At 52.5% G+C, this 25,395-nt stretch overlaps 2 protein-coding genes across 3 annotated transcripts in view; one reads left to right on the forward strand and one right to left on the reverse strand.

Annotated features, from left to right (window-relative positions):
• Positions 1–25,395, reverse strand: part of Syn3 (synapsin III) — a 427,730-nt gene that overhangs the window by 210,186 nt on the left and 192,149 nt on the right. The gene's annotated exons all lie outside the window — the stretch shown is intronic.
• Positions 4,840–25,395, forward strand: part of Timp3 (TIMP metallopeptidase inhibitor 3) — a 50,275-nt gene continuing 29,719 nt past the window's right edge. Inside the window, exon 1 of the mRNA XM_046429617.1 lies at positions 4,840–5,240. Within this exon, the coding sequence (XP_046285573.1) occupies positions 5,120–5,240 (121 nt within the window). The 5' untranslated portion in view covers positions 4,840–5,119. The remainder of the gene's footprint in view (positions 5,241–25,395) is intronic.

A 25,395-nucleotide genomic window follows, 5' to 3' on the forward strand; every position in this document is an offset into this window, starting at 1 on the left:
TTGCAGAGGGGTCTTGGCTTCCCCGGCAGAGCTGAGGGAGAGCTGGGGCGAGAGGCACCCTGCAATTCGACTGCCACGAAATTGGCACCACATAGAAGCAAGGAAAGGTGTTTACCCGCTGCTGGTGCCCGACACAGAGGTACCTGCCATCCTAGGTTCATGATTGCCCAGAGCTGGGCAGCAGCCCTGCTGAGGGTCTGGCCGGGGCTCATGGGGAGGGGTGGACCAGGCTGTCTGTTGCTTGGGAAAGGCTATTTTGAATGTAATGATTTTCAGCTGTGGGTTGGGGGAAGGCACTGCGGCTGGGGTCTGACGGGGAGAGGGAGGGAGCCCAGGGTGCTTCCCTGGGAGGCACCAGAAATGGACCATGTCCTGTCAGCACCTTCCCCGGGTCGCATTTCCAGAACCCAGCTCTGTTCTGGAAGAGTGGGACCGTGGCATCCTCTGCGGTGTTCCCAGACCACCCCCACGGGGCCCCAAACTCGTGATTCACAAGTGTGTCCCTTCCCGAGAAAGCTTCCAGCCCTTGGGTGGACATGTGGCCAGCACAGGGGTGGAGGAGCTCGGGCAGCTGCAGACCCTGACGGGATGTTGACCGAGCGCTCTGTGACCACTGCAGACGGGAGGGGTCAGCTTCGCCCACTCAGAGGCACCCGCACCCACACACCACGTGGAATGGTGCCTGTCTTCCTGGTGAGACTGCAGGCAGCCCTGGGGTGTTCTCTGGCTTACAGCGCCCCCTAGCACTGGCCAGAGGGATAAGGCTCAGGGAGCCTCCCAGGACTCCCACCTGCCTAGGGATCGGCTGCAGAACTGGATCTATTCCACCCATACTTAATAAACTCTGTGTTACAAACACTGGATCCCTGTCCTCAAGGGGCTTCCAGTCCAGGAAGGGAAACAGGGGAGCAAACATATCAGAGGCAGCTAAATGCTGTAAAAGAAGGAAACAAAGGCTACTATGGGGACACACCGGAAGGGAGTCAAATGGGGCTTCTGGAGAAGGTGGCATCTAAGCTATGAAGGATGTGCAAGAGTCCCATGAACTCTAGAGTCAGCAGGACTTGTTTCCTGACATTTTAATGCTCAGAGTCCAAGAGGCGGAGAGATGGGCTCCATTAAACTTGAGACCTGTGGTCTCTTACCTGCCTTTTCTATCACACTCTCCACTGAGATTCTTTGGTTTCAGCCTTGAGTCTGGAGGAGAGGGCGAGACGGGAACTCAACAGTGTTGACTGTGAGACGGATGGATGTCCTTCAGTCTCGGGTACATTTACTTTGTGTCCAACTTGCTTAAATGCGAGATCTGTCTTTCCTTCAGAAACATTCACTGTGTCCCTGAGAATTCCCCATGGGGTTGCAGCCTTTCTGAGCCAAGGACCACCTTGGAGACCATTCACTTATATCTTTTGCCAGATAAACCTGGAAGTTGAGGACCGGACAGGTATGGTGCCTTATCCAAGGGGCAGGTGCCTGGTTGTTCCACGGCTGTGCTCACAACAGATTTCAGATCTGGATTTCTTTTCTACCCTGGTCTCCTTTTATCCCCCAGAAAAGTGCTCATGCATCTCTTCTCAAAGGTATACTCCGAATGTTTTCATAAGGTGTCTGATAGTAATCAAGAAAGGGAAAAGGCAAATGCCCCAGAGATAAACCTCTTAATAATAATAATGAAGCACTATTCTTGTAATGATTGGCTCCCACAAGGAGAGTCTATGATCATAACAGAGGACTGTTTAGTAAGCGTGGGTAGAAGTTCTCCAGGAGCTGGGCACTCTTTGAAGAGACTTTGAAACAGATTTGCCTACAGGTCAGAAACGCAAATCCAGGATCTGCGAATGGCTGGAGTTTTCCAGGTCAGAGTGCAAGCATTAGGTCACATGCTCTAGGTAGGAGGGCTGAGCCCCATGAATGTGATGGAGCCAGCCAGATAAGGAATCCTTGGTGGCTGCAATACACTCTTGGCCATGCTGATAGCTGACTGTGAGTCTCTGGGCAAGTTCCTTCACCTGTCGGAACCTTTCTTTTCTTACCTATAAAGTGGGGATGGGCAGTCTCTGAGGTTCTTTTCATGACCTTTCCATGTCCAAGAAAACACTTCCTATAGACTCCAATATCCTGTAATTTGATACATAGGGGGTGTTCAGCCTCAGAAATTTGAGGACAGGCCAGGTGGGTATTAAAACATCTTCGTTTCATTCCAGATTTATAAATCTGTCATTGTTCTTCGCTGTCAAAAGAAAGCAGGAGACCTGGTGTCTCCATTTTTACCATTAGCTCCAGGTTCACTGTATCTAGGTTATGCAGTGAACTTGAGAAAGCAATTCTTACGCATTATTAGACCCAGGGACACCATGACATCCTGCTTGATGGCTGTGACGCCTGCCCGATGGAGGGACCTACCAGGATCCATAGAGTTTGCTCTTTCTCAGGGTGAGGACCCAGCTGGCTTCACAGGGGTGGGAAGAAAGGAACCACCTCAGCTTGGGTATATGGCAGAGTTTCCCACCTGAAAAGTCCTTACAGTCTCTGAACTCCAAAAAAAAAAAAAAATGCCATTTGAACTAGATTAGGAAAGAGAGTGACAGGTAAAAACCCCAAAGGCAATCTCATTACCTTTCAGCTACAGAAATAATCAGATCATGTTTGCACTTTCATAATTATGTAGCTGCTGGAATCCAACGATTTGGATGGTTTCTGTGAGGAATCTATCGCATGGTGTTCAGCAGAAGTTATCTCCCTGATACTTGTGTGCCAGGCAAGGCATTCCCTTGGAGAAAATATTGGCACTTTGAACATAACTGAATGTGAAAAGAAAGAGAAGAGAGGGCCTCTATCACGTAAGATGCTTATCCAAAGTGGATTTGGTCCGGAAATTCTTCTAAAACCTTCCACATGACTGGCACCATGAGAGTTTAAGTGAATCTCTTAAATCCCCCTAACTATGTCCTCGTTCAACCTGGTTCCTCAGAGTGGCCCCAGGGTGCCCATTGCTCAGGACTCAGAGGGCTGCTGGTCACATACTAAGTCTCCTGAGACCTTATTTTGTTCTCAGAGGGCTAAAAAGTAATGTGGGGGAAATACCCCTGTCTTCCAAGTATTTCTAAGGTGCTGGGGGAAATAATTCAACAGTATCCCGTGAGAAGGTCCTAAGAGCTGGGTGGGGAACAAGACAGAAAGATGTGGAAACTCTTTTCCCTGCCCTATGCCAAAATGTTTAAGGGTAGAAAAAAAAAGGGTTTTAAAATGTTCTTGGAAATACCATCTCCCACAACACTTTCCTCTGCTGACATCCTATATCCCTTCTTTGGGGGGAAAACCAAGGCAGTTCTCATAAAGAGTAACTTGCAATTCTCCCAATCCTTTAAACATTCATTCTAGGGCCCCAATGGACAAGTTTCATTCTAAACAAGAAGAAGAGGGAGAGTGACGAAAGTATAGGAAGATGGAAGGCCCTAGCTGCAAAAGGGCATTTGCACAGCTGGATCTAACTTCCGCCCAAGTGGAGGGCATAAACGTCTTAAGGATAGTCAGCAAAAACGGGTGAGCTTAGCTCCTGGCTGGTTGCCAAGTCATCCCACCTTTCTGGGCTCCTATCTGCATCCAGAAAGCAGAAATGATGCTTGTGCAAGGATTATTGTGAGATATACCGGGGTGACTATGGAACCCCACTTTTAAAAATACATAGCAGAGTCAAGAAGTTAGTTAACGATAGGATTGTAATTATATTTGTTATTTCCAATTATCCAGTACAGTCAGTCATCTGAAATCCTGGATAATTCTCCAGGATCTGGTTTTACTCCAGTTTTGGATCAGTTTCACTTCAAAATTCCTTGCTGAAAGATGGAGACCAGTCTGCCATGCACAGAGCTACTACTTCCTCAGGCCCTTTCTCCTTTCTGCTCTTGAAAGCAGCTCAGGGCTTTTGCACCTGCTCTCCCTGCCTGGCGCCCTCTCCTGCTGGCTGCCACAGGACTGATGCTCTCGCTCACTTCTCAGAGTCCTTCTCTTCCTCTCCCATGGAATGCAGCACCTTTCCGGTCATTCTAACCCAAGACACTGCTTTGGTTTCTTCATAGCACTAGAGCCATAGAAAATGACCCTATGTGCACTCCTAGATTTCCACGGCCGCCGGGGCTTCTGCCTTTCTTACGCCAGCATCCAGAACAGAGTTTGTTGAATGAATTCACTACTCCATTTGCTGGGAGGGAGCTCAGATAAGCAACCATCTTTCATTGCTAGCTTCTTAATGGCAGAGGACTTCCCCATATCCAGGAAAGTAAAAGAGAGGGTGGGAAAAGGGTTTGGGGGAAAGGAACAGAGAGAAAGACAGATACACATAGAGAAAAGATGTCATCTGTCTGGGCCTGTCTCCTCTCTCCCTGCTCTTTCCAGAGCAAGTGGAGAGGTAGCATTTCTCCCTAGACTTTCCACCAGGTCCGGTCAAGGTTTCCAGGGCGGGGGCCACCTCTGCTCCTCGGAATGGGTGGGTGGGTGGTAGTTGGCTCTAGTTTGGGTGCGAGGCGCTCAGAGGGAGGAGTGGGTGTGGCAAGAGGGTGTAGGTTACTGGGGACACGGGGGCGCCGTTCGGGGGCCAGGCAGCCAGCGCGGGTCCCGGGCGCGCCCCAGCCCACCCACTCGCGTGCCCAAGGCCGCATTATTCCCTATAAGGATCTGAACGGTCCGGGGCGGCCCCGCCCCGCCGCCCCGCGCCCCCGGCCCCGCCCCCTTTTTAGGGCCGATGAGGTAATGCGGCGCTGCCATTGGTCGGAGGGGGCGGGCCCGAGCGCCCGCTGCGAGGGGGGGTCCCGGCGGCCGCGCTATATCCCTCGGCAGCCCCGGCCGCAGCGGCGCGAGCAGCGGGCAAACAGCGAGTGTGCAAGGTCCTCCTCCGGCTCCGGCTCCGGCTCCCGCTCCTTCGCCCCAGATCTCCCGCCGGCCAGCAGAGCCCAGCGCCTCGCCACACTCCAGCCTGTCCCGCTGGGCACTCCAAGGGCAGCGCAAAGTTGCCCCGCACGGCCGGTCGGGCGAGCTCGGGCCGCAGCAGCCCCGCCGGCGGCGCGCAAGGCAACTTTGGAGAGGCGCGCAGCAGTCCCCGCAGCGGACGGCAGCGGCGGCGATGACTCCCTGGCTTGGGCTCGTGGTGCTCCTGGGCAGCTGGAGCCTGGGGGAGTGGGGTGCCGAGGCGTGCACATGCTCGCCCAGCCACCCCCAGGACGCCTTCTGCAACTCCGACATCGGTAAGAGCTCGTGGGGTTCCACACGAGCCCCACGCTGCAGCCAGAGATCCGGTTTCTTCGGGCGGGGGGCTCGCTGGCGTAGCAGAAGGGGGAGATGCCCAGCAGAGGAAGCTCCCCGCGGCCAAGGGTCCCCCCTAGCAGCCTTTTGCTCATTTGGGGCCAGAGATTCCTTGCTGGCTTTTTTTTTTGACAACTGGAAAATTTGCCCGCTCACCCCTGGAGGAGGAAGAGCTGGGGGCGGAGGGTGGGAGAGGGTTCCTAAAACTTGGAATGCTGAGTGAAGTGCTGCGATGTGATGTTGAGTACTTTTTGAAAGAAGTTGCTAGCCATGTGCATGGAGAGTTGCAGGAGAAACTTGGGAGTTTTCAGAGTTTGCATCATCTGCGCCCTTGAAGTTCATTCTTTTGCCTGAGACCCAACCCAGACTAAGGCTTTCCAAGCAAGTGCTAAGGGAGCTTTCTGCACTGCCAAGTTTGGGTGGATTTAAGGAGAAAAATGAGAAGAAAACTGTGGGATTGACCCTCCCCCTGGACTGTATTTGTGGAGTACTGATAGCAAGCAGGAGATGGTGTGCAAGGGATCACTTATCACATAACTGTGAAAATTCACAGGAAGCTCCCCCCCCCCTTGAGTGCTGTGGGGAGGGCTATGAGGACCAGTGGAAAATAAATTTGTCACCCAAAGAACAAAATGCCAAAGGTCCCATTGTAGTTGTGACAGTTCTAAACTGGACTTTGTGTCTTCATGAGACAGACAGAGGCTGGGTCAGAAGCAGAACCAGTTTTTATGGAAGGCCTCCAGAGTCCTGGGAGAACTTGTTTGGGGCTGTTGGTCACACTGGTTTGGAGGGCCAGAGGTGGAGTGGCAGCTGGAAAACATCCCTTCCATCCATCCTCCAGCTCATAAAGCATGCGGGCCAGCGTTCCGCTCTGAGTGTGTGTGTGTGTGTGTGTGTGTGTGTACACGCCGGGACGGTGGGTGGGACATGGTCTAGCCGCTCTCTGCTTGTGTCGATTCAGAGGTGAAGAATGGAGTGTGTGTGTTTTAAGTACAGTCATAAAGGAGAAGGAAATTTTCCACTGGGTCTTGGGTGAGGGACTCCACAAGTGTGTTGCGGTGGGGCGGGGAGGAGGCTGGAGCCTGGCAGGAGAACCAGCTGAGGCTGGGAGGGGCGCTGCTTGGTGGGCCAGGCCAGGTCTAGGAGAAGGCAGGGGTGGCTATGGTGACCAGAAAGTTGGACCAGTTGGCAGCTGAGGGTGTTTGGGTGACCCCAGGGTAGAAGTTTCCCGGGACCCACAGGCAGGCAGGTCCTCTCCCTGGGGGACCCTGGCTGGCCCCTGGCTTTGCATATTGCTTGGAAAAATTCTTTGGGCTGCCTGAGGCCTGGGAAGGTTTTCTCCCTCCTCCCTGAGTGCCCCTACCCAAATCCTACTTGGCCTGGTGACATTCCGCCTGAGCTGCCGCTCAGTCCTGGGTTTGCTCAGTAGGGAGCACACTGGGGCCAGGAGTCCAGCAGGTGGGATGGGGTGTGCAGACATTGGGCGAAGAAGTCCCTCTCTGCTTCAGGACTGGTGGGGTGTGTTTTGGTGTGTGTGGGGAGGCGGGGACTTTGTCTCTTCCACTTGCCCTTTGCTTTGAGGTTTCTACCCTGGAAGTTGACCAGGGAGAAGTGGGAACAGGAGCCAGCAGATCCTGCTTCCAGGGGGGACCCCCCTGGACCTCGTTGACGGCTTCATTTTCCACTTGGGGTTCCTGCTGGAAGTCTGGGCCTATGCTCCCAGTGTTTCTTGTCATTTCTCTGGATTTACTCAAGAAATAGCTTCTTCCTCCTCCTTTATTAAACTTCCCAGAGAAAAGCCGAGTTACCAAGAAGTGCCCTCGAACCAGAACATTGAAGTAGCAAAAATAAAAAAAGAAATGAAAAATCTTCGATGCTCTGGCGCCGATCCAAACTCGCGCTGCCTGGGTTTGGCGCACTGCACTGGAGGAGCGATGAGATAATGCTTTTAAAAATGGGAGGTGTGGGTGTGGGCTGCTTGCTTGTTGACCTCCTGCCGCCTCCAGCGCACCCTGCCCCTCCACTGTCCAGTAGGTGGCTCCCAACTGCCCTGCTCACTGCTGTTCTGGGTGGATGTTCTGGGTTCTCTCCCTGAAGGGAAGCAGGAGGGATCTGGCCATGGCCTTGACCCCTGCAGCCCCACTAATGGATGCCCTAGCCCACCGAGGGCCATCAGGTCAACCTTCCACCGCCCTCTTCCAGAACCTTCCCGGTTGTTTTCTGCTCCTGGCTGGATGCCACGTTGCCAGGGAAGGGCACCGAGGCTTGGCCCTCTCTACTGCCCGCACCCTCATGGCCTTCCCTGTCTCTGCAACCACAGGTGTCTCTCTTTTTTCCTTTCTTCTGCCGAAGCCCAGGAGACGGCTGCAGCCTTCTGGGTGAGCAGGAGTTAAAAGGTGTTTCTATGGCAACTCCGGCCCTGTACCCTATCGAAGTGTTTAGGAGAAGAATAAACTACATGCTGGCTTATAAAGCACACTGCGGGGCGAAGAAAGGACTTGGCACCAGCCAGGATGTCTGCGGCCCCCTCCCCACCAGTCACTGCCCCTGAAACTCTTGACAAAACCTTGACTCTCAAGGGGCCCGGAGGGGGCTGGGAATGAGGCGGCAGCCTTGGCTGGGCAGATCCTGCTCTGGCAGCGCCGTCCAGCTCAGGAAGGGTGGGCAGTGCCAAGAGCTTTCTGAAAGTCGGAGAGAGTGTGTGTGTGTGTGTGTGTGTGTGTGCGCGCGCGTGCGTGTGTGTTTTCTGCAGAGGTGGGGGGCAGTAGAAAGAGAATTTGCTTCAGAAGCACAAGCCCTGCTCTCCTCCCCCTTTGCAAGGAGCGGCCGTGCTGTGCTGAGAGGTGGATGTCGGGGGCCTGCTCTGAGCTCGTGGGAAATCGAGAGTGGGGCTCGGCTTGGGGTCGGCTGCCAGCTCTGGAGGGTGGCCCTAGATATCTGTGAACTATTTTGACAGGGGCGTTGCCAGTGGATTCCTTCAGTATCAGATCTGAGGTGTGGTTTTAGCCAAGGAGCCGGGTTAAAGGAACCAGGTCCCTTGCCTCTCCCTCTGATACGCGATTCTGCCTCCGTGCTGGGCTTTGTGACTAAAGGATCAGACTTTGGAGAGGAGCCAGGCACTTGGTGGGAGTGGGGCAGCCCAGACTATCAAGATCTTGGGAATTGTGGGAACAGGACTGCTGTTGGTCTGGAGAAAGGAAGGACCCCTGCAGACGCTCTCATCCATCCACCCAGCCATCTTAAGAATACAGAATGTGCCCATTTTTCAGATGGAAAATACTGAGGCTAAGAGGGGTTGTGCTTGTCCAGAGCTACCCAGCTATTAAATGGGAAGGCTGAAGTTAATTCTTAGTATGCCAATCTTCAAAAACTTCGATCTTCCTTGACCCTTGGTACTATAAAGCAGGTGATGGCCCCGAGGATGGTGATGTAATGGACAGAGGTTGGGGGGGAGCAGTAGAAAGAGAATTTTGCTTCAGAAGCACAAGCCCTGCTCTCCGGCAAGGATTCTGGATTTGGGGAGTTTTCCTAAAAAAAATTTGAAGGCAACCCCAAAGGCCATAGGTTTTAATTAAACATCATCCTTAGGAAAGGAAAACTTAGATTTTTATAATAGAGAAACAACAGAGAAATTTCTACTGTTCTGTGGCTGTTAGAACTGGAAAAGACCCTTAAATCTCAAGCCAAAGTCAAAGAGACTTGCGTGGTCTCTGAGATCTGGGGGGTAAGGCTAGCAGAGACAGCACATCCAGGGCTTCAAAGAAGTTTCCCCCGGCAGGTCCGGCCAGGGCTCCACTGCCCGGTCCATGGGATGGGACAGCAAAGCCAGTGAGAGGTCAGGAGACCCGGTCTGGCTGGTGAAGGTGCCTCTCTGACCGTTCTGTGTCCCTTTCCCACTCCCTGGATAGATAAGGCTAGAGAGTGGCCACGGAAGTGGCTTGGGGGAAGGAGTTGTGTTTGATTTGCAGAACAGCAGGAACTATTCAGCCCCACTGCTGAATGGCACATTCCAACAGGTTCATTAATTAAAAACAAAAACAACAACACAATTCTCCATTGCGTTTGGCTTTTACCATTGCAGCCAGTGTGGACAAGGAGGCCCCTTCTTCTTTGTCATAGTCAACTCCTGGGTGGCCTTGGGAGGCGGTGTGGGGTGGTGGAAAGGCCACGGGGGAGGGCAGAGCTCCGCTCAGATCCTTCCTCTGGGCCGGTTGGCTGTGTGTGCTCAGGCATGTTGGACACCTTTAAGCTCCTCATTGATAAAAGGCCACTCATACTTTGTCCTGCCTCAGACATTTTTTTTTTAAATCTACACTTTTAAAGTTTCAAGTATTATCTGAATACATCCAGGTGTGTATGTATCCATCCACCCCTCTGTATGCACCTGCCTGTCTGCCTGTCTGCCTACAATCAGAGAAAGGAAAAGTCCTGTCGGATCCCTGCTTCTAATTCTAGTCTCTTTTCCAAATCTTTCCCTCCATATGCCTGTCTGTGTCCATGTATTTCCATCAAAAAATCGATAGTTTATTTGCCTTAGAAACATAAATAGTAGAACCCTATGTATATGGAATGCCACATATAGTATTCTGCTTATTTTCATTCAACAATGTGTATCCGATCTCTGCCTCAATTAATATATGTGATTATAATTAATATATATAATTTTTTATGTCTAGTATGCCATAGGTTTATAATTAAAAGAAAAAAACTCACGGGAATAAGAGCCAGGCACCATTCTAAATAATTAATATGCATCAATTCATTGAATTCTCCCGACAGTGCTATGAGGCAGGTGTACTGTTGTCATTTCCACTTTGTGGTTGAAGATACTGCGGCTTAGAAAAATGTGGTGACTTGTTCAAGGTCATACAGCTGTGAAGGAACAGAGCCAGTGTTTAAACCTGTGTAGTCTGCTTGAGGATGTCTCTAACTGCTGTATTAGGTTATGTTGTATTACACTGTATCGTGTGTCACGTTGTCCATATGTGCTACTATGTCATTAGAATAAGGCAACATCCCTATAGGTATATCTTAATTTACTGGTGGATATCAAAGTTCCTAGCAAGTTTTCATCTTTATAAGGGTGCTGGACCCAGCGGTCGAGGTATAGCCCTCTTGTTCATGTGTACAAACATTTCTCTATGGAAAATATGCAGTCGGAGCTTTTGGACCCAAGATAGGTGCATCTTCCACGTTCGTAGTGCCTGCTGGTTTGCCCTCCAGAGTGATTTAGTTCTTTTCTGATGTACGACACCAAGGGATGGAGGGACGATCACAGCCCTGTGCCTGAGAGACTTCCAGTGTCCTCTCAAATGGGAAAACAATTTCGAATTTTTATTGACTTTCTGAGGTTTTGTCTCTTTTTGCCTAACCCCTTTGTCTCTTTGAAAGGGATCAAAATTAGGGCCACTTAGATCAAGTTAATGGGACCGTTTTTATGGAGAGAGAAGAGCTTAAGAGCCAGGAAAGCCCTGCCCTTGACTGGTTGCTGTCTTGGAGCGGTTCCTCCGGAGATGGTTTTAGCTTTTTGCTTTCATAATAAGCAGTGGCCTTTTATTTCACGAAGTCGCCTGACCTTGGGGTTTTTCAGAAGCATGTGGGTAAACACACAAGCACAGGGTTTTGCTTTTTGACTCGAAGATGCCCCTGGATCGGGCTGGTGGTGGCAGCAAGAGGACTCATGCCTCTGTCCCCCTGCCCCTCTTCATGTGGTGCATGGATGGCTGCTGAGACCAAGGCAGGATGGGCCCCGGTCAGGAAAGACTCTGGGAGCAGGAAGGGCTGGTCCGACAGAACCCTCCGCTGTCCTGATTAAGGCTCTTCCACGGACTCTTGGGATGAGTGTCAGAAGGTGGCTTTGATGGGGCCAGTGTGGACCCCACCTGTATCTTCATTGCCTCCTCGGGGGCCCCTCCAGCTCCAGCAATTCATGATGCCCCTCTGGCTCTTGGTCCGTGCCGTGGCCTTGGTTTTGTCCACCCACATTCACTTTTCATCCTCAGGTCTCATTTGGTTCCATTTTCCTGCCCATTCCCTCTTTTTGGTGCACAACAGTCTAACCCTTGCTCCAATTTTAAATCTACCTCAAAGCACCGTCTCTAGTGGAAGCCTGGTTCTCGAAGGCAGGCGGCATTGGAAATTCCCAAGGGCATCATTCCCGGGCGAGGAGCATGGCTGGGCTGTGTACCCTGCAGAGGGACACATCTGACTCCCCTGAGAGGTGATACTGGATAAGTCCATTCCCACCCCATGGGAATGGGATCCAGCACCCTCCCAGAGAAAAGAGAGAAGGTTTCTGAATGCCACCCCCGCAGAAAACACCCACTGCGGTCATTGCTTTTCACCGAGGCTCACCTAGTACGCTGCAGGCACTGCACTGATGACCTCTGTACTTCCCTGTCCGCCATCCCATGGGGAGGGGCTTGCCCAGCCGCTTGAGGATCCGTCTGGAGCTAGAGAGGTGACACCGCTTGCTCAAGATCTCACCACTAAGAAACCGTCAAGCCAAAACCTGCAGTTAGTTTATATGCAAAGTTAGTCTATCTCCACAGCCTGGGTTTTAGTCACTCTTTCCTTGCTGTGACCAAAAGACCTGACATTAACAACTCAAAGGAGTCAAAGTTTATCTTGGATCATGCTTTTGGAGGTTCAGTCCGTGGTGGGCCAACTGCACAGCTCTGGGCCCGAGGTGAGGAAGAGCATCTTGGTGAAAGGGTGTGGTGGAGGGAAGCAGCTCAGGACATGTCAGCCAGGGAGCAGAGAGAGCTCCGCTCACCAGGGACAAAACAGAGCCCCCAGAGGCATGTCCCCAGGGACCTGCTTCTTGCAGCCATACCCCACCAGCCTCCAGTTACCCCAGAGTTTATCCGCATCAGTGAGTTAATCCACTGACTAGGTTAAAGGCTGCACTATCTGATTTCACTTCTGAACATCCTTGAGTGTCTGTGGGGGACACCCTCATGTCTAGACCCTAATGGCCACATTCTGATCCAGCCCCTCCTGTGGACCAAGGGCTAGACCCCCATAGACTCGGGAAGGTCCTGCTCTTTGGGCGACCTCCGTGCTTGGTCTTGGACTCCCCACTGCTTATCTGTGAGTGTATCCCCTCACCAGCCTCTTCAGGGTCAGCCTCCCCCGCTGTCCCCACTTCTACCCACATATCGTCAGTTCTGGGATCTTTAGAAAACCAGGCCTTGCGCCCTCACTCGGCGACAGTGGTTCCCAGTCTTCTCCACCCCAAAGAGCATTTTCTAAAATTAACTTTCCCTTCAGTGGATTCCATGTTTGGAAGAATTGTCCATCACGGCTTCGTGCATGGAGCGTTGATTATTTATTTCCATTAAAAACCAAGTTAAGGTGGAAAACCGCTGATGCTGGACAAGCTATCTTTCAGGCTTCACCTGTTAACAGTCATCAATCACAGCCCAGAGCAAAGCGGCCTGGTGTCCTCTGAGGCCCGGGAAGTTTTCTCATGGCTTGCCGGTGGCTGGATTATAATTTGGGTTGGATGGCCACAATGCCGGACCCCTTAGTAAATCATTGCCCTTTGTCCCTCTCCAGGATGAGTATTTACTTTCATGACTGTCGTCCTGTGGGTGGGTCCCATGCATTACCGCCCTCGCTGCCTCTGCCTGTCACCCTGCTGCACTCCTGCCTGGCCGAGGAAGCAGGTGGCTGGTGTCCTGGTTGATGAGGAGGCCCTCCTAGAGGAAGTGTCTTGAGTTTAGGTGCATCTTTCCTGTGTCCATCTCTGTCAGAAAAAGTATTGACTCTAGCGAGAGGGACTCAGTAAACAGCACTTGACAGGAGGCCACAGGTGTCCCCCGGCTGCAGTGGGGACTAAGAGGTCGTTCTGCTCAATTGCTAAAGTAAAGATGTGTCGGAGAGACCGAGGAGGCTGGGAGAACCTTTCCTGGTCCCTTTCGAAGCCATCTGTGGGTCCAGAGTGGTGACCATCATGCTGCCCGGTGCTGCCCAGCCCCAGGTCTCATCCACCTTCCGCATGGCCGTATCGCTGGCAGTGGCACTCACAGCTCAGAGACTAGAGACTCCCGGGCTCCCAGGCCTGTGGCACTTGACTTTCTGTGGAGGTGGACAAGGGAAGGGAGACTATGCCACTTGGCCTCAGAGAGGCCAAGGTAAAGTTCAGCCGGTGGGAAAAACAGTCTCAGGAGTGGGTGCTGGGGTGAGGGGTGGAGAGGGGATTCCTGAGCAGAGCGAGCCGTTGGAACCAGAGACTTACTACTGCAGGACAGTTGTCCACGGCTCCCACCCTGGCCCAGGACAGCCCAGCAGCCTACAAGGAAGGGCGGTTTCATTCTGCAGTCTCAGGGCCCCTGAGGTCCCCATTGGGGAGGGGAAGGCAGGCCTCTGAGCCAGCTGGGATCAGACTTCATGAAGACGTAGCTGCAGGACTTGAGGGGTTTGGCTACAGTGCTGTGTTTCATCTGTTAGGAAGGGTCCCCTTTTGACCCGGAATCTATCATCACGAGTAGACACACAGCCTTCTAGATTTGGGAACACACTAGCTCTTGTGACCTCAGCTCCAGCAAGATCTTTGGCCTCTGGTAGCTCATCGGTCAGCGGGAGCATTCGTTGGTGGTGTGTGCCACGTTGGGTTAGTGATTATGTGAAAAAATTCACAGTATTTAGCATAGACCCTGCCCCGAGGTAAAGGCCTAGTGAGCATCAGATCCTAGTAGCGTGGTTTTGCTATAGGTCACAGCCAGTGTTCTCATTTTTTCTCCCCACTGAGGAAAATGGGATTCTGAGGGCTGATGGATGTTTTCCAGGGTCACATTTAGAGAGCTGAGTTTCAAAATCATGGTTGTTTTATGCCCCACCCCCACCCCCCATCCAATGCATTCTGCTTTATAACCTGCCCCCTACAGGACAGAGAGACAAGGAACTTCCTACCCTAGTTTCAGAACTCTCCACATCTGAGCCTCAAGTCCTCTGGATCTCATTCAATGGTCACAACATCCCAGTGAGCAAAGCAGGATGGTGGTTCCCATTTAAAGGTAGTCCGCTCTGAGAAGCGGTGTGGTACGGTAGCTTAGCCACAGAGCTGATGCATGGAATTGGGATTGGAACCCGTGTCTCGTGAGGCCAAGTTCGACACTCTTCAAGGGCCCGGTGCTGCCCCTCTCTCTGTAGACTGCTGCCGCCCGTTTGCCTCTGACAGGCAGGTAGGAGATGCCGGGGGACCACAGGGAAGGCCCTGCAAATGGATCGGTGATACCGACCTTGGATGACAAGTCGGTACCCCTGTCCCTGCCCAATGCCAGGTGCAGCATGGTGTGTGTGTCGGCGGGGGGGGGGGGGGGGGGGGGGGGGGGCTGTAGAGGAAATGGCCTCCAGTCTGGAGACCTGAGTCCCCTTCAAATTCATCCCCTGACTCTGGAATTAACTGGGTGGTGTCAGCCGCCCTGGTTTCACATGTATTTTGCTGAAGGCTCATTTTATATCAAGTGTCTCCGGCCCCAAGTTCCCTTGGAAAGGACTGGCTAGTCCAGCTGAGCACTTGAGGGCTGGAATCTGTCCGCGACGCCCTTAAGGAGGTAACTTCAGTAGAAATGTGTTCCACAGAGCAGAACCAGGATCTCTGCAGTTGCGAAAGACGGATCTCTGACTGAACAAAACCTCTCACGAGCCGAGACCCGTCCTCAGATGATATATGTGACCACCAAACTTCCTGTTGGAGCAGAGATGATTTACCAGACAGAAAGCAAGCTCACAGGCTCAGCATCAAGGTCACTTCAGGGCCTGTCATTGGCTGCTGGAGGGCCTGGCAAAAATGGAAACCCATTAGCCCCATGACGAAGCCGATGGACAAGAGATAGGTTGAGACGCAACAGTCACCCAAACAAGGCGGCCCTGACAGTCCGCCGAGCAGTTCCTGGCTCCAGGGCATTTGGTCATTGGCTCTGTTTAAACATCTGTTGTAACTGAGGAAACTTCTCTTAGGAAGCCCAGCTCAGATGCAGGTCTTTGACAAGGATGTGCGTGGTCTTCCAGAACCCTTGCTCCCCGAAGGGGGGAGGGCGTGGAAGAGCCCGGTCAACCCATGCCCACTGAGCACTCACAGGGCACCTCCTGTCCAGTAGCAGGAAGGAACCCCAGCCCCAAGATTCCTCATGACCAAGCCACCAGAAGGACTGACGTTCGTGAGAATCCCAGTATTCCAGAAGGTTCTGTGGGACACAGTGCTGAGCAAACGGGTTCATGGAAAAGGCCTGAACCTGCAGTGGGCAGGCAGATGTGGGCTCCAGGTCCTTCTCTGATGGACTCTCTTTTGACCTGGGTTTTCTCACTGTCATCCAGGCCAGGTCAGAAACCCAAATGTCCATGGGGGCTGGCCACAGAAGATGAGTATTTGCATATTGAACACATTGGAATATTATTCACGTGTAGCAGATATATGTGTATATGTATATGGTTAAATAAATAGATAGATTTATGCAAATATTTATGCAAATATATGTATATTTATATTTACATAGTTTCCCAATATCTTGTTTTCCCACTTTGGGGGGATAAATGGGTATGAAAATTATTTCTTTATTATAAGATTAATGGCAAAAACAGCGGGCATGTGTGATGGTGTGGAGCAACTCGCCTTTGGCTGTGGAATTAGGGAGGCAACAGAGAGTGGTGGGGATTGTGGAGAGCTGGAGAATCCACCATCCATGTGAAGGGGCAGCTGCTGACCAGCCCTAGTGTATTGGGATGTGGGTCCCCTATTGCTAGATTTCATAGGATAAGCTAGAAATCTGAATATTTTAATGTGAACTCTTATAGTTTATGTGTGTGTGTGTGCGCACACACACGCGCGCATGCAGAGCAGGTCCTTGGGCCAGATTCAGCTGGTTTTGTGACCTTGAGTCCAGATGATCTTGTGAACTTCCTTTGGCTCTTGGCTCTCTGAGTGAATATGAACAACAGCTTTTTTGAGCAAATTGATGATCCCAGAAATGTTGCTTAGGGGCTGTTCTTGCACTTTCTGTGCTTTCTGAGATGGTTCTGGAGTTGGACGGCCTGGGACAAACCTCAGCTCCCTTAGCTGCTAGCTGCGTGGCCCTTCTTGCTCTGTGTGTTCCAGTCTGTAACATGGAGCGTGCAGCCGTTCTTCTAACCTCTTGGGGTTGTGGGAAAATTCATGGAGATGATGGAAAGAGAAGGCTTGGCCCGTTGCCTGGCTGCGGTGGGGCCTTGGTGTTATCACGGCTGGGTATCACCGATCCCCGGGCGGGGCCCGGGCTTGCTCTGCACTTCTGTGACTGAGGTTAGCAGGCGTGTAATCAAAGTCCTGTGGATGAGTGAGGATGACTGAAGAAGGTGGCATTGCAGCCCGAGTCCTCGGCTGTGTGTGTGTCAGAGAAGAAAATCAGATTTTGACATCTTGGGCACTGACCGGCTGGATAAGAAAAAAGCTGCTTGGAAGGGCTAAACTCGCATATTAAACAGAGGAGATGACCTTGGGAAGATCCCCAAGAACCACGGCTAGAGAGGACAAGCGACGTCTCTGCAAACCAGAGCAAGATGGAGAGCCCTGGGTGCTGGCAAGTGCACTGGCGCCAGGGTGTTTTGGCAGCTTGAGGGATTTTATTTATTCAGGTTCCTTATTGAGCCAGAGGAGATTCTTGGAGGCTCCTAAAACTTAATGCCCCACCTGGATCGTAAACATCTGGGTTTTATTTGGTTAAAAAAAGGTTAACCCCAAATAGCTCGAATTCCTTCTGGCCTCCCTTCGAGGGGCGTCTTAGCCACAGCCCACAAGCAGAGGGACAGAAAGGGAAAGAAAGCCCCCACCAGCACCTTCCAGGAGAGCGCGCATAGTGCCACAAATACAGTTTTAAGTTTTCCCTTCGTCGTATTATAAAAGAGAAAAAAAAGTGAAATTAATTTAGATAAAATACTTTAACCTAATATATCCAAAAATTAATTTCACTATGTAATCAGAAGTTATCGGTAAGATTTCACATTTTTTAGATTAAGCTTTTGGCAGGCCATATATCCATATATGTGACCCCGTAGAAGACACCTGGCCCAGTTCTCTCACTTGACAAAAGGCAAAACTGAGGTCCAGAGAGGTTCAGCCTAAGAGGTGCAGTAGAATTGGAATCCAACTAATCGTCATACTTGATGATATTCAATAGTTATCATGGTTTTTTTTATATGCCAAGGCCTTTTTATCCTGAATCTCCTTAAATTCTCATTACTACCCAGTGAGGTGAACACCCTTACTTCCGTTTCACAGAGGAAGAAGCTAAGGCCGAGGAATGGATATGAAAGCATGTTCATTGCCGCTGTTGTAAGAACTGTGCATTCACGCAGGTGTACACAGATTCTGTTGATGACTGCAAACCTGCAGGAGTTATCATCGCCCTGATCATCGTCATTATTCCCCCACCTCACAGAGGGGGCCGCTGAGGCTGGAGAGGGTAGGGAACTTGTCCAATGTACAACTGGTACCCGGGGTGCCAGGCTTTGCACCCGGGCCTCCCAACTCTGCCCCCGAGATCTGTGTGCTGTGCACAGATGGAGCTGGTATGGGAGCTGGGAGTCCAGCTCCACGGCCCGTGCTCTTCACTGCTAGCTCTACTCCTCGGCCAAACTGTGCTTGGTTCCTAGCACTTTCTGCCTCACTCCTGGTAGGAAAAGAACAGGGAGACTCCAGGCTCCATGACCCATGGAAGGGTCCAGGCAAGGCAGACTTCCTCGAGGTTGGCTGATTCCCAGGCTGGCCTAGCCCAGGGAGGCCACATTCCTGGCCGAGTTAAGCAGGCTGGGAAGAACACTTGTCCATTCCGCCTTCCCAGTTGGGCGAGGTCAGCGCATGAGGTTGGAAAGTGGTATGTGTCTAATTGCAGGGGGGGGGGGAGGCGCAGAAGATTAACACTCTTTAAATAGACATCAGAAAACTAAGAATAGCCGCACTGCCTGGAAGTTGATGGGTATTCCTGACCACAGGCCATCACACTTAGTAGCTGCTCAATAAATGAGGGTGAGATGAGGGATAAACAAATACTGAAGGTGGGCCCCCGGAGGCAGGAAATCTCGATGCTCTGTATGAAGAGCACTTTGGAGGGAGGTCATTTGAGTTTTCCTGCAGGTGGCCGAACTTTGCTAGTTTTAGTTCATGACTTTGGTCGTCTTCCCTTTTTTAATTTTCCGGGAGCACCGCGCACGGTTGGGATGCCAGGGAAAGACAAGTTCGGTTTGCTTCCCCCTGTCTCTGCTGGTGGCCTGCTGTCCTGCCAGGTTAGAAAGATGAGCACGGCCTCCTTTTGCCCCATCGTCAAGACTTGGTGTTCCCTAGAGCCTTTGCAGATTCCAATTCCTTGGAGCCTCCCAAGTTAGGACAGACCTGGATCAGCCTCTGATTCAAAGCTCCAGGACCCTTCCTGAAGGCTGCCTCGTAGTCTCCCTCCGCACCTCTTGCAGGTCAGCAGGTGAGCCGTGAGCACAGAAGCAGGCAAGATTTCCTGGTGCTGTGGGAGGGCCTAGATCAGAATTTCCCAGTACGAGTCTGAAGAACTGAACTTTAGGAAATCTGCTGATTGTATTCACCCTTTGGAGTGGAAAAGGACCGTTAGCATTTAAAGGCTCTGAGAAGTCCTGCTGCACAGTGACCTGTTCAGCTTTGTGTGGTCCACTGTTTCCCAAGCATATCTGGCCAAGGAACTGGTTTTTCCCAAGAAGCACCTGTGAGCCCAGTTGGCGAGACACCGCCCAGATGAGGATTCTGAAGACCCTCTTTGCCCATTTGCCTATCGTAAGGTTGCCGAGTAGAAATAGAAGAAGGAAGAAGTATCTGCTTTACACAAGGAAGGTGCTCATCGGAGGTTGCCAAACAGAAATGGCTGCAGCTCTGAATGGGTACTTTGTTGGGGAAAGGGACGGGAGCTTTATGTGCTAGGTTTAAGGACTTGCTTTATAATATTACTTGATATTGATATTACTTTATGACATTATTTGACTCAATTTGGGGCACACATCACATTTTCAGATCCTACTCTGAGAGTCAGTTTTCTGCCACTGTGACAAAATGCTTGAAGTGATCAACTTGATAAAGGGAAAAGGTTTATTTTGGTTCAGAGTTTCAGAGGTGTCTGTCCATGGTGACTTGGCCCTGTTGCTTTGGGCCTGTGTTGGCATCATGCATCATAGTGGGAATGTGTGAAGGGGCAGGCCTGTTCACCTGCTGGAAGAGAGAGAGAGAGAGAGAGAGAGAGAGAGAGAGAGAGAGAGAGAGGAAGGAGAGAGAGAAGGGGGTGGGGGCGGGGAGAAACAAACAGACCAGTGTTCCATAATCCCTTGAAGGGCACGATTGCAGGGACCTAAGACCTCCCTCTAGACTCTGCTTCAAGCTTCCACCACCTTCCAATAGCGTTCATTTAAGGACCATACTTTTAACATATGGGGTGAGGAATATTCTAGATCCAAACTATGGCACCTGTCACCTTGCTTATACCATTGTGGGCTCAACGGGAGGGGGAGGTACTCATGATTTGCAAGTCCAAAGCACAAGTGCAATGGGGAGACGGTGCTGAACTGTCACAGACGTGTTGGTCCCCGGGTCACCGGGCTGCTTCCTGCCCTCCCTGATCCCTTCCATCCACGTCTGGATCTTTCTTGCGGACAGGAGCACATTGGGGAATCAGATTAGAGCTCTTACACCTGCGAGGTTCAAGAGGTTCAGACGTTCTCCCAGAGGCCACTTGTCATTGTCAGAGAATCACTGAGTCAACACTTGTGCCAAAACCAGCCCGTGACAAGCACAACAGGAAGAATCATCAGCACGTCATCCAAAATCGCCTGGAAGCCAATGCCCTCTCATCTCAGCGGGTGCTTGGGGGTATTTTGGTGAAGCGATTATTCCATGGATGTTTACCTCCGTCCACCCAGGACTTGAGGTGGCCCATTGGGATTCCAGAGCCGCGGACATGGCCCAAGGCACAGTAGGGCTGCACACGCCACCGGGCCTCTGCAGAACAGGAGTGGGTGCCGGGGTCAGCATGGGGTAGACCAAGGGGCCAGTGCCTGGGGAGGATAGGGTCCCGGGTCTGGCTGTGCTGTGCCCTTCTGGGTGGTCCCTTGGCCTGGTGGTGCCATTCCTGGGACGTCTTGGGTCTCTTGGAGGTGACCATGCAGGGTGTTTAGATAGGCAGGGGACGGGAGCAGCGGGCGGGGCTGGCCGAGGCGGAAGGCTGGGTGTCCCCCCGCCCACACCCTCGGGGACAGTTTGTCCAACTCTTCTCCCCAGGGCCGGGCCCCCTGCCTGCCCCCTGCCTGCCCCTGCCTGGTCCCCAGCTCTGCTCTATTAACTAGTCGGAAAAGCTGGCGTCACTGCGGTCAGCCGAGGAAGCCGTCTTGGGATGGAACTGCTTCCACCTGGGCCTGGACTAGGGGACGCTGGCAGCAGGTGGGGCCCCGCAGCCAGGAGCGTCTGGGCTGGGTCAGCGCTCGCCGTCCAGGGCTGACGCCACGGGCAGGCAGGCGGCGGATTCCAAGCCTGCGGGGCCACTCAGCCCCTGCTCTCCTCCTGTCCCCTCCTTCATAATTTCCTATTTCCTGCCTCCTCCTCCTCTGACACAGCTATAAATAACCTGCGAGGCCGCCCCTGGGCCAGGCATAGGTGAGGGGGGGATGAAGGTGCAGCTGAAGCTGGCCGCTGGGCCAGGGGGTCACGGGGTGTCCGGTTGCTCAGGGGAAGTTTGTTTTCTTGTTTTTTCCACTAGGCACTGAGGGAGCGAAAGAGGAGATAATCTGTGTTGGCACGAGGAGGCTTGGCCTCCCTCCGCCGGTGCTGGGTTACACCTGCCGGGAGCTGCCCCTCGGCTCTCTGCAGATCCCCAAGGCCAAAGGGCTGGAGGGAGGCTGAGAGAGAAGGCATCTCAGGACACACAGAGGACAGGGTGCCATGTTGGCAGGACCCGAGGTCTCCTTCCCAGACCCCAGCCTGGCCCCAGGTGGAGGCCAGCAGATGCAATGGGGCTGTGTCTCTGCCTTCCTCGGAGTCCCCAGCGTCCCCTTCCTTGAAACGAGGGCCTTGAGAGCCATCTCGCATCTTGCTGTCTCCCACCCAAGTGGGTACTTGCATCCAGGTCCTCATTCATATGAGGGCCACAGACACATCTGCCCCTCAAATGTTTATCGAGCATCTACTGTGTTTCAGGCACAAGGTAAAGCCCTGGAGGCCACAACAATGACTTAGTCCCAACTCCTACCCTGGGGGCTCGGCCTGTGCCCCACTTCCTGTGGATCTGCACTCTCTTCTCCACTGTTCCAGCTCTGACAGCTGAGCAGGCACCTCGGTGGCCCCCGTTGGCCACCTCATCTTTTGTTTTCAAAAGGTCAGAACAGAGCAGACGCACGTGGCCTTCCGTGTGGTCCTGCCATGCCTGACTTCCTGTGCTCCCCACGGGCCCAAGGGAAGTCCTTACAGCTAGGATGGTTTTCTGTGGGATCCATCTTACCACAGGATTTTCTAGGAAAGTAGGAAACCCATTGGCTTTTTTTTTTTTTTTTTTCCTGGAGCCCAAGAGCGTCAGGGCCTGGAAGGTTCCTTTGGTTTGCTGCAGAATGCAGCTGCCGGCCCCCCTGGGTGACTTTTTCTGATTCATATAAAGGTGCGGGAGAGGCATCATTCCTGGCTCAGCAAATGCTGTGAGTCAGCCCTGTACCCTGCTCTGGCCATCTCTGAGGCTGGCTCCTGGGCCTCAGGCCCTCTTCACTGTCCCTGGGCCTGGTGACAAGCCAGCTCCCCAGCATTTCCTCCTGTCTCCTGTGCATGTGCCTTGTCTGGTCACCCACTTTTTCTACCACCTCCCTGGCACCACCTGGGGGCCTGGCACCTCCGAGTCTGCAGTGAAGGACAAGTGGGCATCAGCTCTTTGGCATTTTTTCCTTTTAAACCCCATTAACTTTTAGAGTGAGGACAGTCTTTGGGGTTGGCCTGAGAGTTTCCCCAGCCCGCACTGAGCTGGAACATCTTGCCCCTACAGTGTGCCTGGCTCGGGGTGGGCAGGAGTCCAGAGGACATCCCCAGGGCCTGGTTACCTCCAGGAGCCAGAGAGCACTGGAGACCCAAGGGCGGTGCTGCGTTGGGATGAGTTCTGGGGCGGGGGGTCACAGTAGCTCAGGAACACCGGCAAAAGCCAAGTCTGTGGGTGTTGCTTCTTGGAAGGAGGAAAGGAGACCACCGGCTCCCTTGTTAGGTTAGAAGTTCAGGAATAATGATAGAGAGGGAGGCTGATTTCGCCAGATATTGCTAAGTCATTCTCTCACTGCTTATTTTATAGATGGGAAATGTTGGGGAGAGGTGTGTTGATTGGCTTCAAGGTCCCTGAGAGATCTCTTTCAGCCCTCACGTCTGCCTTAGGAAATTCCCTGCTTCTGAGACCGGGAGTCTTCCCCGTGCCGGCTCCCAGCTCGTCTGTAGGGCTGGATCGGAGCAACAGGGGAGGATGGAGAAAGGTCTGCTTCAAGCAGACCTGAGATGGAATCCCAGCTCGGCCTTTTATCAGAGCCGGAGTTTGACTAGAAATCCTGGCCTTGGTGTTCCCAGCTGCAGAACTAGGAAGGATCCCACTTCCACCTCGGGGCTGATGGGAAGGTGGGTGGGAGATGACCACCACAGGGTCCTCACTGCCGTGCTCGTATCAACAGTGGCCCTCGTGAGGGGTAGGGGTCATAAAAATGGATTCATAATGAACAGATCAAGGACAGGGAAATGACTGGGGACATGGAGGGCGGAGAGTGGGGCCCTGTCTGCTCTGAGCTTAAGGCTGGTTCTAAGATCACAGAGGGAAGAAGGTCTCAGGGGAAGGACAGGACAGACGGACAGAAATCAGGCTGAGGGAGGTGAAGCCCTGCCCCAGGGCCACACCTCTGGTTGGAGAGGGAAGGAAGGCAGCTTCCAGTGGTTGGGACAAGTATTTATCATGGCCCCAAATAGGCCCTGACACTCCCCGCCCACGCTGCCTGCTTCTGAGCTCTGTGGGGGGAGGAGCCGGACCCCCGTCTGTCAGGTCTGTCAGTCCTCTCCCCCGCGGGCTCTTCTCATGTGCCAAAGCCTTTGGGGATTTCCAGGTGGTATTCTGGGCCTGGCAGGACCCTGGGGGGAAATCCTGGTACTGGCATTTCCCATCTTGGCAACACTGGGTCTCACCTTCCAGGGCTGCTGAGAGGAAAAGCACGTGTTCACGTGTTGTCACCTCTCAGGAGAAGAGTCTAACCCTCAGCATCCAGAGCAGCCCCCCAAATGTGCAATTAACTAGCAATCAGACTTTTAGAAATTTAGTGCCCCCCCCCCCCCACAATTCATAGGCAATGCGAAAGTGTCTGTTGCAAATAGATTGCCTCAATGATGGCGCACTCATTCAGTGGACAGCCAGGGACCCATGAAATATGCTTGAGGGTTTTTGTTGTTGTTGTTGTTTGTTTTTTTAAGTGCATCATTGTGGGAGTAACCCAGGATGCACTTTTGAGCAACAAAAACTGGTTTATTAAAAATAAAATTATGAATATCCATATAGATGCTTAGAGAAAGGTCTGAATGTTTATATACCAAATATCCACCCCAGTTACCTCTGGAGTGTAGGATTCTGGATGGATTTTAATTTTGGCTGGCATTTTCTGGAAAATAAAATTTCACAACAGTGACACATGACTTTTGTAATCAGATAAAAGAACAATGGTGAGAAAACAAGGCTCAGCGGATCCCCTGCTTTAGGATCCAGAAGCTTCCGTGGTGGGAAGCCAACACAACCCATCCCTTCCCGGGGTGCTCCCCCTTGGCTGCTGGGGGCTCTGCATCCTGTGCTCTGTTCCCTGTAAGCCCTGATTCCTCCTGTGAATTCTTCCTCTGTCTCTGAGGCACCCGTGGTGGGAGAGAGACCCGCTGGGACCTGCCACGGGGGTGAACGTAGCGGGTGTTCCTGGGCAGGGTTGTGGGTGGGGTGGGTTTCCTCTGCTCCTCTGCTAAATAGAGGAGCCAGATCTGTACCTGGGGGCTTGCCAAACAGAGCCGTAGAAATCAGGATGCAGTAGGCCCTTCCTGTCCCTACAAGTAGCCAGGGTCCTGTGCATCGGTCAGAGCTGGCCAGGCCTGGAAGGGGTGGACTGCCGTGGGTGAGCTCCCACCAGCAGGAAGAGCAACTGGGGGGGGGGCGCAGCATCACAAAGGGAGACGTGGGGGCCATGAGCTTTGGGCTCTGGGCCTGCAGCATGGTGACTGACGGGCAGGAAGAAACTTGGTGGCCGTGGCAGTGAGAAAGAGGCCACTTGGGGGCTGGGAGGGAGGCGGTGTGAAGAGACCTGGGTTGCAGTCAGAGTGGAATCCCCGTTGGGAAGTGCTGAGGGCAAGTCACCCTGCCACAGACCCCACCACCACCTGTACAAGGGGTGCAGGGTGCGGCAGGTGAAGGTATTTTGACACCTACAGATGGAAAGGTCATGCAGTGACCTTGTATGCAGTCGCACGGAGGAAGGTGAGAGGTGGTGCTTAGGAGGGTCAGACACCTCTCAGGTGGCTTTTGAACACGGTGCCTCCTCCCTATCCCTCCACGGGGGCCACCTCTTGCTTCAGCTTTGAGTTGCTTTGCAGGGCGAGGGAAAGGGACAACATAAGACAGTCTCCTTCTGTATCTTTAAACCCCATTATCATACGGGGACTGCTACCACCTGAAATGACAGCAGACCCCTGCCAGCTCCCAGGAATCACTGGGGAGGAAGTGCTCTTTTAAAATTGAGTGTGTCTGCACACGTGCGTGTGCATATTTTGCACAGTTAAAAATCATATTTATATGTAAATGCATTTGCCCATGCCAAACAGAATTGCTGAATCCAAATTGACTGGAGGTGCGTGTGCATGGTGCAGACTCCTCGTGCCCTGATAAAAGGCAGGTTACTTTTATTAGTTGAAGGGTCATTAGCAAGGCTGCCTTCAGAAGGCACATTGGGACCCATTTCCTCTGCTCCCGTCCTTTTGCTCTAGGACCAGTGCGGGAGGCAGATGCCTTTGATGCCTGAGCAAAAAGAGGAGGCAGTTTTCATTCACTGTTTGACCAGAGGGATGCTCCCTACGCCTGT

The sequence above is a fragment of the Marmota monax genome, unplaced genomic scaffold (genome assembly GCF_021218885.2).
Source record: "Marmota monax isolate L192 unplaced genomic scaffold, Marmota_monax_Labrador192_F-V1.1 WCK01_AAM20220418_F8-fsc00051, whole genome shotgun sequence".
NCBI lineage: Eukaryota > Metazoa > Chordata > Mammalia > Rodentia > Sciuridae > Marmota > Marmota monax.